The following is a 12492-nucleotide window of genomic DNA, read 5'->3' as shown; positions in this document are numbered from 1 at the left end:
CAGTGGTTTAACCCACAGCGCCACCCGCGTCCTATAAATAAAAAGGAAACTTGCATGTTTCCGCAACTCACAAATTCAAGTGTATATCCAAAATAGTGCCATGGTAAGCACCGTCCTTTATTTTCAAGAGTATGCAGAAATGAAAAATCTAGACGTAATAGGTTGTGGTATATAGCTGCTTTTTAAAATGCAAATATAACTCACACTTCTTTTGGTCTTTCTTCATGGCTGCATCCTGTCTGAACATGTGCACTGGATGAACTCTAGCAAACCCAAGCGCTGGGTGAAATTGAGTGAATGGGTTGGATCTAGATTTGCTCATCTGCCAACAGAAGGACTCCTTTGTTTGTGGAGGGGGCAGGGGTCCATGGAGCCTTTTTGCTTGAGAAAGGGATCAGGACAGGGATTTCAGCTGATTCCTCCCCACCAGCACCGCCTACCATGCTGTTTCTCACAAGCATTCTGAAGCAACTTTTTAGGGAGCCTGCAGTGATCAGGAGGAATTGCCACTCCCTCCAATTGAAGCAAAACTCCACTGCACACAGACCAATGCCTCTTTCTTCTTGTTGTGTGGATCAGTTTCCAAAGCCGTCAATTTGCAATAGCAAATCTACATTTAAATACAATATCGAATTCTAGGAAGAGCCAGAGTAGTAACAATTTAAACTTGACATGATTACTTTTATTGTAATAATAATAATAATAATAATAATAATAATAATAATAATAATAATAATAATAATAATAATAATTTATTATTTGGAAGCCGCCCAGAGTGGCTGGGAAAACCCAAAGAATAAAACAAAAAAGACTAAAACAAAGATTAAAAATACATTAAAATGTCACACATTAAAAACTTCCCTACAGGGCTGCCTTCAGATGTCTTCTAAATGCCAGGTAGTTGTTTATTTCCTTGACATCTGATGGGAGGGCACCACTACCGAGAAGGCCCTCTGCCTGATTCCCTGTAGCTTTGTTTCTCACAGTGAGGGAACCGCCAGAAGGCCCTCGGCGCTGGACCTCAGTGTCTGGGCAGAACGATGGGGGGTGGAGACGCTCCTTCAGGTATACTGGGCCAAGGCCGTTTAGGGCTTTAAAGGTCAGCACCAAGACTTTGAATTGTGCCCCGAAACATACTGGGAGCCAATGTAGGTCTTTCAGGACTGGTGTTGTATGGTCTCGGCGGCCGCTCCCGATCACCAGTCTAGCTGCCGCCTTCTGGATTAGTTGTAGTTTCCGGGTCTCATTCAAAGGTAGCCATGTAGAGCACATTGCAGTAGTCCCAAGCAGGAGATAACCAGAGCATGCACCACTCTGGCAAGACAGTCTGCGGGCAGGGAGAGTCTCAGCCTGCGTACCAGATGGAGCTGGTAGACAGGTGCCCTGGATACAGAATTGACCTGCGCCTCCATGGACAGCTGTGAGTCCAAAATGACTCCCAGGCTGCGCACCTGGTCCTTCAGGGGCACAGTTACCCCATTCAGGACCAGGAAGTCTTCCACACCTGCCCACCTCCTGTCCCCCCAAAACAGTACTTCTGTCTTGTCAGGATTCAATCTCAATCCATTAGTTGCCATCCATCCTCCAACCGCCTCCAGGCACTCATACAGGACCTTTACTGCCTTCGATTTAAAAGAGAGGTAGAGCTAGCTATCATCCAAATATTGATGAACACCCAGCCCAAACTCCCTGATCTCTCCCAGCGGCTTCATGTAGATGTTATAAAGCAGTAGTTATGAGCATTTCGCAACACCCATAACTAGTCCTACAGTGGTGCCAAGGAGTGTGATGGCGTTTCCTACTTGGCAGGGGGTTGGACTGGATGGCCCTTGTGGTCTCTTCCAACTCGTATGATTCTATGATTCTACCTCGGGTCACGAACTTAATTCGTTCCGGAGATCTGTTTTTAACCTGAGGCACGCTTTTGTTAATGGGGCCTTCCTGCCGCTGCTGTGCGATTTCCGTTCTCGTCCTGGGGCAAAGTTTGCATCCTGAAGCAACTACTAACCCAAAGCGTTTGTAACTTGAGGTACCACTGTATTTTGTTGGGAGGAAGTCCCAGAGATGTTGATAAGTATGCTTAAGACGGCAACCACCTTAAGCGTTAGAACAGTTCATTTTGCTTCCTCAGTTGTTGGTTGGCCTGCATTAAAAGCATCTGAGACAGACCTTTCATATTCCCTCAAGCACAGTGGTTTTAAATTGGGGTCGGTCATACAGGCATTTAGCCATCAAGGCAGAGAGATGCATCCTGACCCAACTTCTACTGCAGTGTTCTTGAGTGTGTTCCAGTTGGGAGAAAATTAACGTTTTCACAAATTGCAGCTCCTCAGAAAATACTGTGGGGAAGTTTGTAATTATAATATAGAAAAATAGCTCTTAGTTGTGGTTATCAAATGCTGTATCCCATTAACTCAAGGATGCATGGCTACAAATGAGAGGCTGCATGCTTTGGATAGGAGGTCCCCAATGAAATAATTGGCAGGACCTGCTGAAACTGCAGAGTTGACACGGACTCCCATCAGACCTGAGACAGCTGCCGACCGAATTTCATCAGATGGAATGCAGTTTCCGATTTGTCTACTTTTGTTTTTAAGCCCACATTGTCATAGTCAACCTGTGACAACTTGTTGGTAAGTGCGGTGTGTTTTCTTCTCCACTGTAAAACAAATTTGAGGAGTGGGGTGGAGTTTAGTGTTGGAAAACAGGTCCTGAAAATACTGTGTGCTGCCTGGGGGATAAAAAGGTGAACGAAGTGGTAGGGAAAGGAGGGATAGGGGCGCTGCATCGCTCCGTATTCCTCTCCGTGGTCGTCCTTTGCACCGATAAAATGACCTCAAGGTTTCCCCCTCATCTGTCCCAACTCTACAGGGAATCCTCTCCCCCCCCCACTCTGTCGCACAAGCAGCACACCGATGTTCCCCTTAGACCCATAACAGAAGAAAGCCTCTGCTGTTAAGTTCAAAATGACTTTGGCCCTGCATACCCAAAGGAGCATTTCCACCCCCATCATTCAGCCTGGACAGGGAGATTCAGCACCGAGGGCCTTCTGGCGGTTCCCTCACTGTGAGAAGTGAGGTTACAGGGAAACAGCCACAGGGCCTTCTCGGTGGTGGTACCCACCCTATGGAATACCCTCCCACCAGATGTCAAGGAAATTAACTGCTATCTGACTTTCTTGAGACATCTGAATCCAGCCCCGTATAGATAAGTTTTATTTGTCTGAGGTTTTAAATATTTTGTGGGAAGCTGCCCTAAGTGGCTGGGGCAACATATTATTATTATTATTATTATTATTATTATTATTATTATTTATTCTACTCAGTCCAACTGCCCTCACCTTTAGCAAGCTGGCCCCAAGAAATAGGAAGAAAAGAGTGGGTACCCAACCACGGTCCCAGGAAGGAGAGGACAAGTCTGTCCTCACCATTAGACAGGGTGAGGTGAGCAGGTTTTGGGTGCTGTGAAAGCAACTTGCTATGAAATTCCTTTGTGGGATTTTCTGACTCAGGGTGCCAAAATAACTTGGCTGGCCCTGGGAGCTATACAGCTGGACTCAGGGAGGGGTGGGGGTGCATTTGCTGATCTGCCATGGGCAGCAAAACATATTGGACCAGTTCTGAACACAAGAAGAACCCTGAGGGATCAGACCAAGAACTGATCCTGACCTCAGAGTGGCCAACTTCTGGAATTCTACAGGTTCCCCAGCTGTGACGTAAGAGAAGACCTTTGAGCATTGGCAAGTTTTGTAGAAATACTTAGTTGTATTAATAAGCTGGCACTGCTGATGAGCATACAGTTGGCTGAAACCAAAGCACAGACTATGGAGAGAGCCAAGAAACGACTCCTTCAGCTATGGATTCCTGGTCTTATACATACAGGGCTGGATTCAGCAAAACAGATGCACTAGCAGGAACCAGCACAAAGAGTTCTGCTAGCGTAACAGGCCTTGTCATCCCAAATTGGTTTGGGGGATGGTTAGAGAACCCCTAGAGAAGAACAGGCAGGGGAAGGCGAGGGGAGATTGTCCCATCCGGCAAGCAGAAATGCTTGCTGGCACAGAACGATCAAATTAGCACACAGTTTAATCGAGGGGCACATTGGCAGAAGGAAGAAGAAGAAGAAGAGTTTGGATTTGATATCCTGCTTTATCACTACCCGAAGGAGTCTCAAAGCGGCTAACATTCTACTTTCCCTTCCTCCCCCACAACAAACACTCTGTGAGGTGAGTGGGGCTGAGAGACTTCAGAGAAGTGTGACTAGCCCAAGGTCACCCAGCAGCTGCATGTGGAGGAGCGGGGATGCGAACCCAGTTCCCCAGATTACAAGTCTACCACTCTTAACCACTACACCACACTGGGTCTGTGGGTCATGAATCGGGTGAGAGAGATTGAAGGAATCCACTGCTGGGCGTAGGGCTCCTGAAAGGCAAGTGAGAGTAAAAGGAGGCGCGATTCATGGAGGTTGCAATGGTTGTGCTTGCTTTTTCCTTCCTCATACACACAAAATTGAGGGGTACACACACACACAGAGAGAGAGAGACTTAGTGATTACCGGTAAGTCATTCTGTCAATCAATAACATTTTTTTAGCAAAAAAAAAAGTGCCATACAGAGGGTTTTGAAACCTCCCATTACCCAATAAATGCAAGCTGCATACAGACGAAATGGAGAGGAACAATATTTGAACCCCTCGGACAGTTATTATTTTTGGCAATGCTTGTAGAATCTCCAAGCTCCTTCATTTTATTAAAACATCCTACCCTCCAGCTACATCTCTTAAAAGACACACTACACCAGGGTTTGGTCCATTCTCTGAAGTTTTGAATACTATAAGGACTCCGCAAAAGACAAGGAGTCAAACTTTGCCTGACTGGTCTCTGGAAATGGCTAGACAAGCCTCTTCTGCTCCTCTTAAGAACATCGCTGGGCTGGATGTTCCCTCTGCGGAGCGGAATGTATAGTTTGCTACAAATCTTCTGAACTTCGGAGTGTCCCTTCCACACAATGCAGAAGATAAGGGAAGCCCACAGGGTTAATAAATTACTAGCCCAGTGGCCAGAGACATGTGAGCTGTAGTTCAAGAAAAGACTCCCCATTTCTGACTTGGCTAGAGCTTTTTCAAAATTACTTTCCCCTTTTCCTCCATCCAATCCGAACTCTTGCCTAATCTCCCTTTTCTGAAAACAAGAGGCCAGGTGTTCTACGGAAGACCACCTCGGCTCCGCCATTAACACGATGGGTAGGCTGAGGCAAGCGGCTCTCTGCCAGCCCCACCTCCCTCTAGCTGCAATGTGGGGATCAAATATTGACCTGCAAGGATGTTGAAAGGATTACATGCTGTAGGTGGAGCACTTGGGAGTGTTTGGAGCTGCTATATAAATGCTAAGCAATGCTATACTAGTAAATACTAAAGTTTGCCCTCGCTTGGAATAATCAAAACGAGGCTCCTTTTTAATTGGTTGGCTGGCTACTGTTCTTTGCTCTAGGATCAAGTCCTGATCCTTGGGTCTTTTTTTTTTAAATGTGTCTAGGCATACCACAGTCTAACATTTTACACCAGTTTTTTTATATAAAAAAAGATAATACAGCCTTGTCTTTCATAAATCTTATTTTCAGCTTCTTCTCCCTTTCTCACGCACTGGAACCTTTTAAAACTTAAACAGGTAAAGAGTCCCAGTACTTAATACTTAACGGCCAGTAAGAAATACTACCTTGATTCCCACTCTATGTGCTGTTCCCCTTCTACTCTGCTATCAAGCCTCATTCATTGGGGACAGGGAGTCCCAATGGCCATCTGCTCTGATCCACAGGACACAGGCCGCCTTTTGCATGAGCTCATAGCTGGGCCGCTAGGTTGGGTTAAGTGAACAGATAGCACACAGGCTAGGGATCAGAGAGGGGGAAAGTGAACAGTCAATGGAAGGGAAGGTAGCATATTTCCAAAGGGAAAAGGGAGAATTAAGAGAATCGTCTAGGATCCGGCTTCCTGTTCCTGTCCTAGAGCTTCCAGGAGCAGACCCATGGGAGTGCGCTTGAGTCCGATGCTCTCGATCTTGTTCTCAATCTTGTTTTTGAGGTTCCGGAGACGCAGGGAGGCATGGATGAGGGTCACTGCAGTGGAGAAAGGGTTGGGGGAGGTAGAAGGGAATTGAAGTGTTAGAGGCAAAGCATGCCATTAATGCAAAGCCAGCTACATCCTTTGTAGAACATTTCTCAGATATACATGTGAAACTTGAAAAATTAGAATATCATGGAAAGGTTCATTTCTTTCAGTAATTCAACTTAAAAGGTGAAACTAATATATGAGATAGACTCATGACATGCAAAGTGAGTTATGTCAAGCCTTTATTTGTTATAATTGTGATGATTATGGCATACAGCTTTTGAGAACCCCAAATTAACAATCTCAACTTTGGGGTTTTCATCAGCTGTACGCCATAACCATCACAATTATAACAAACAAAGGCTTGACATATCTCGCTTTGCATGTCATGAGTCTATCTCATCTATTAAACTCCAGTAGCTAATGAAAACAATTGCTTACATAAATGGACTTTTCCACGATATTCTAATTTTTCGAGTTTCACCTGTATGTTCTCCTGCTACAGATCTCTTCCTTCAAGAAGGGAAGCAGGGGAGACTAGCACCAAGAAAGCCAAAGGAGTTGCAGGCAGTTCCACAGGAGGAATCAGGTCATTCCTCCAGAGAAGAAAGGCCAAGCTAGAGTGCTTGGCATCATCTCGACTGTCTCTCCAGCTTTGCTGGAGCAGCTGCAAAGCAACCTTGCCAAAAACAACCTATTAAAAGGCGGCTTCCTGCAGACAAGATTCCCAAGAGGGTCAGTCATCTGCTTAGTGATACAGTGGATAGGGAATTCAACTTGAATTGGGAGCAGGAGCTTCAAATCCCTGCTTGGGTTAACCACATCACTACTGGCCTACTGACAAGAGTGGAATCTACGCACATATAAAAAAAAGCTATGGAAATGCTTTAAAAAAAAGTTTTGAAAAATGTATTGAATTTGCCATAGCTCACCATCACCACCTGGTGTCACATTTGTATATCGCACTTTACAACAGACTTGAAACGTTTTATTAGCAGCTATATAACCAAGGTCACTTGCAGCAAGAATAAAATAGCATGTGCCAGGGGCAGGTTGCCGGCACCCGGGACGCAGCAAGTGTTGCACAGCCCCTGCTGGCCTCGGGAGCCCGGCAGCACTGGGCCATCACCTCCAAGGCTTCCTTGTGTGCCGGAGCCCAGTGGAGGAGAAGCATGGCATTGCTGCCACTCTGCTCTTCCTCTCCTCTGCATCCACCCCTGGGTCAAGAGCTGTGGCCTTGTGGCGCTGGGCCAATGGTGAGCAAGGGGCCTCTGAAGCTCCCTGGTGCACTCTGGAGACCAGCAGCACAACCACCAGTGCCACTGCTCCCTCCCTTTTTGGTGGGTGGTGGCAGCAGCGCCCCCCCCCAGAGGGGTGGGGCACAGACGGGCGTCCCTTCACTGGCCATGAGAAGGAGGAGACGCCACAGCCGCCCAGCCCCGGTGCGGCTTGCCTCCCCGTGGCTCCGACCTCAATGAGGGAGCCTGTCGTGGGGGTGCTTAGCTGCACCCCATCAAAATTGTTCTCCCAGGACCACAGCCCCACTACGCCTCTCGGATGTGCCCCCAGTGCTTTGACCTGAGCTTCCGAGACATAAGATGGGGCCTGCAGTGCAGTGACGTTAAGAAATCCTCATGGACGGGCCTGCGATAAAGACCCAAGTGGTAGTTCATTCACCCAGGGCAAAAAAACGCAAGGCTGGATTAGCCCTTTTCTCTCTACCACAAGCTTTGCTAGGAGCTGTAGGGAGATTTTCCATCATTCAACTCAATGCGTGTGAGAAGGAGAAAGACAGGCAAACACAGCCTGGGCTGTCACTACCCTTGCCTAATAAAACATACTGTAAAATTAAAATGCTGAAAGCAAAATAAACTAGGCAAAGAGAGCAAATTTGCATGATTCCTCTTAAATTGGATGGCTCTTTCTGTATTTTTAATTATTGTGCATACTTTATTATGGATAAAGGAAGGAGCCAGGCAGATCACAGAAGCCCCACGACTGGTCCCTACTCATCAAAAGATTTCAGCCGTTGCGCCAAACACTTTCGAGCTAAACTTCTCAACCACCAGCGCTAGAACCTTTTTTTTAAAAAAGTGAAAGCTGAGAGACCACATGATGTAGGTTTTCTGGGCTCCAGCAGCATTGCAGCATGCACTGAGCCCTAACTGTATCATGGAAACACCGCAGGGGAGAACTGATCGGTGTGTAAATATAGGAGGAGGAGGAGTTTGGATTTGATATCCCGCTTTATCACTACCCGAAGGAGTCTCAAAGCGGCTAACATTCTCCTTTCCCTTCCTCCCCCACAACAAACACTCTGTGAGGTGAGTGGGGCTGAGAGACTTCAGAGAAGTGTGACTAGCCCAAGGTCATCCAGCAGCTGCATGTGGAGGAGCGGAGACGCGAACCCGGTTCACCAGATTACGAGTCTACCGCTCTTAACCACTACACAACACTGGCTCAAAATATAGGACATTTTGTCTTACGTACATATTACAGAAGGAAGTGTCTGAGCATAAACCTAGCCCTGGCCTTTGTAGAACTAACAAGACTGGAATACAGATTAACACCAGCCTTCAATCAACCATGACAGCTGTTCAATGAACAAATTTACTAGCCATGCAGTGATGCAACTTGTTTTGATGTTCAATGGAACACGCAACTTAGCCAGTCGCATGTAGGAAGGTTTTTCTCCACAATCCTATGTGGAGGTTTGTGCAGAATGTGGGGTCCAGCACATTTGGGAGGTAGACCCATGAGCACCGGGGCTTTTTGCAGAGGCTGTGTGTTTTCAGATTCATCTGAACCTCTATGAGAACTAGAGGCTTTTTTTATTTTAAGAGAAAGCTATGATACTGCGGTTTCCATGCCAGAATAGATTCTACTCAGGAAGGGTCGGAGAACACAAATTGTTCTGCTTATTGCACTACTGAATTATTCTATATTGACGTGAAAGTTCCATGCAAACATTAACAGAGCGCTAGATATGCAAGATCTCAGCAACGAGACACAACAATCACGTAATCTGGATGCGTCCATGCCACACCACAGCTAACCCACTTCCCTTTCGGGACTTACACGTTATGGGCAGAGCGATGAAAAACAAGAAGGTGGCGGAGCCATCGAGAAGAGACACCAGAAAGTACGCAGAGCCGAGGATGGTAAGGAGGCAGGTGCCGGGGTAATTCCGCCGGAAGCGTCGAACGGAAGCCTTGTTTTCAGCCGTCCAGATGAAGCCCACAAAGATCAGCGTCACGAGAGCAGCGCTCAGCAGAGTCAACAAGGGGCGAAAGTACCTGCAAGGAAATCGGCAGGGTGGGAACTAGGAATGCAACGTCAGTTCCATTCAGGGGTGCCCACTTGAATAAAATATTGTGGGGGTGTAGGGGAAACACGGAAGACCATTGTAATTTCGAGGAGTTAAGACAGGCATCCCCAAACTCGGCCTTCCAGATGTTTTGGGACTACAATTCCCATCATCCCTGACCACTAGTCCTGTTAGCTAGGGATGATGGAAATCGCTGAAATGTCCAGGAAAATCCGGCTGTATGGCAGCCAATGTCAGTAGTGTCGATTTTGGCAAATTTCATTAAAAATAGTTCCAAAACAAGTTCAACAACTTTGGCCAAAAAGAAAAAAGGGGGGAAAGCTCAACAACCTTTGTGTCCGGATTTTCACTTTTTGAAATATGGCAACCCTAATCTAATCTCATCTAGTGTTCTGTAGGAGGACATCCTTTCGGTCCTCTTAATAATCTGTTCTGCATTTCACCATCCTGAACCATTTGGTATCACCCATAACCTCACCGTTTACTTGGAAGGTAGAATGCTGACCTAGATGAACCTCAATCCTGGAAGAAAATTCTCCTGTTCTTAGAAGCCATGTTTCCAGCCCAGTACCATTGTTATAAGAATTTTAAGGTCTCAGATATAGAATAAATAATCATAAATGCACACATATCTAAATATATGAACCATGTGTCTGAAATAGTATGGGAGAACAATCCTGAAGCCATTTTGACTCTCCCAATGACCTCAGATATTCCTCTGTAGTAAGGGAGGCAAATGGGGAAAGCCTCCCCGTTGTCTTTTTGCTTGCAAATCCTGTCTTAAGGGCATATTTGTGTGTGAATAGGGTGAGCCTGCGACCTGGATTCAGGAACTAAAGTATTAACCATCACAAAAGAATGGCCAGGCTGCCCAGGCAATGCAATCAGTGACCATCATCAGGTATCCTGGCAAACAGAATATCTGCTGGAGACCACCTCCTCCTGTGATGTATGTATGGTGTGTGTGGTTTTTTTTGGGGGGGGGGTATTGGGCTACAGGGTGAAGAATTTCAAAAGTCTATATAAGGGCGAGTGGGGACCCTCTTGAAACAGTTCCTTGAATAAAGATCAGGCCGCTTTGCTTCTCAATATACTTTGGATGGCCTCTGTTAATTTTTCCTACCGACAGGGAACCCACTTAAGGACTCTATATGGGCTCCAGAGTACCCCATAAGGGGAAGGGAGTAGTTTTTTGTAAAACACTATATATGTCTACTGGGAAGTAAAGGTAAAGGTAAAGAGTTAGGTCCAGTCGTTTCCGACTCTGGGGTTGTGGCGCTCATCTCACTTTCAGGTCATGTGGCCAGCATGACTAAGCCGCTTCTGGCGAACCAGAGCAGCGCACGGAAACACCGTTTACCTTCCCGCCGGAGCGGAACCTATTTATCTACTTGCACTTCGTGCTTCTGAACTGCTAGGATGGCAGGAGCTGGGGCCAAGCAAAGGGAGCTCACCCCGTCGCGGGGATTCGAACCGCCGACCTTCCAATCGGCAAGCCCTAGGCTCAGTGGTTTAACCCACAGCGCCACCCAAGTTCCAGTAAATTCCACGAGACCTACTCTCATGTAATTGTGTATAGGAGTGGGAATAGAGTATTGGGGGTGGGGGAGCACACTATTCTATGATGGAGCTCTGGTTGCCTCCCTTTATTACTGGGCCTGCTTGGCCACCCCCACAGCCCCCCATACACGTAACCCTTTTCCCGGGTTGGAGAGGAGTCGTGGCCAAAAGCTTCAGCTTGCAATCTGTCATCTTACCGCAAGAGCAATAAAATGAAAGGAAGTGAGGAGGGGAGATCAGGAAAGAGGCAATTCCACCTTGCACATCTCTTTCCCGCTCCTACCCACAGGGATTTCTTTAATGGAGAAGCAGCCTGCAGCCCTGCCCTATCGCGCTGGACTACAGTTCCCTTCGTCCCTTCCCTCTGGCCACGTTGGCTGCGCCTGATGGGAGTTGGAGTCCAACAGCATGCAGCAGCCGCGGGGACTCCTCCATCTCCGGTTTACAGCATCTGCAACCCGTGTAAGAAACTAGGCATGGGTACACAAAGGAGAACCAAACCCATGGGAGCAGCCGGGGGGAGGGGGCAGCTGCCCTCCTAAATAAATTTTAAAAAATGCATAGCAAACTGAGGTTCTGCCCCAACAAAAGGCCTGCTCTCCCCCCCCCCCCTACAAAATCCTGGCTACGCCCATGGACAAAGCCAGAACATGCATTAAATCTAGTGCCGGATTTACGTATAAGCTAAACAAGCTATAGTTTATACTGTACTGTACTTAAAAATATACTGTACTTAATTGTATTTTACTATTAATATATTTCTTCTTAATTGTATTTCAGTTCAACAATTACTTCGATAAAATACCTATTTTGTTATGTGCAAATGGCTATTAGGTCCATAAATTGCCATATAGCATACATATTCAACACAAAAAAACAGCGACAATTTGTTTTTGACAAAGGACAGCTGGACATATAAAGGGCCCCATTAGCTTAGGGCTTCATCAATCAAACCTAAATCCGGCCCTGATTAAATCCCCCAAACTCAAGGAATTTGGGGCTTCATCCCGGATTTAACCCGCTTCAACCCCGCTCCTCCTTTTACCACCACCCCCCCCAATCCTGCGCATCGTCTCCCCCCGAGGATGCAGCGCGCGTCTTTCCGGCGTGCGCCCCCGAGAGCGCACGGGCGAGCGCAGCTTCCGCGGCCCCCGCTGCCCGTCCCCTGCGACCGCCGCCGCCACCGTGGCCCCCGCGCCGGACTGACCCTCCGAGCAGCAGCCCCGCGCCCAGCACCACCAGGTAGTTGCTCTGGTAGTACAGGAGGTTGTTGACGACGCGGTTGTGCCAACGCTGCAGGTCTCGCACGTCCGGCACAGCCAGCCGGCTGGAGCCCAGCAAGAAATCCTCCAGCGCCCGCACCGGCGGCAGCCGCACCTCGGACATCTTCGCTCGCGGGCGGCGGGGACCGGGACTACCAGCCCCAGGATGCATCGCGGCGGACACAGGCCTCGCCGCGGGGAGAGATGGGAATTGCAGTCCCGGGGGTGGGAACTGGGC

At 47.5% G+C, this 12492-nt stretch overlaps 1 protein-coding gene across 1 annotated transcript; it reads right to left on the bottom strand.

The window, feature by feature from the left end:
- Positions 1–4702: 4702 nt before the first annotated feature.
- Positions 4703–12417, bottom strand: PRAF2 (PRA1 domain family member 2). The gene is made up of 3 exons (XM_033172987.1): positions 12200–12417; positions 9183–9400; positions 4703–6112 (listed from the first exon to the last, which is right to left on the bottom strand). Exons 1-3 carry the CDS (start codon positions 12376–12378, stop codon positions 5973–5975), a joined length of 537 nt encoding a protein of 178 aa, XP_033028878.1. The 5' UTR covers positions 12379–12417; the 3' UTR covers positions 4703–5972.
- Positions 12418–12492: the final 75 nt, after the last annotated feature.

The sequence above is a fragment of the Lacerta agilis genome, chromosome 16, assembly GCF_009819535.1.
Source record: "Lacerta agilis isolate rLacAgi1 chromosome 16, rLacAgi1.pri, whole genome shotgun sequence".
In the NCBI taxonomy this organism is placed as follows: Eukaryota; Metazoa; Chordata; class Lepidosauria; order Squamata; family Lacertidae; genus Lacerta; species Lacerta agilis.
Note: the sequence above shows the minus strand (reverse complement) of the source record. Positions and strands in the feature narration are given on the sequence as shown.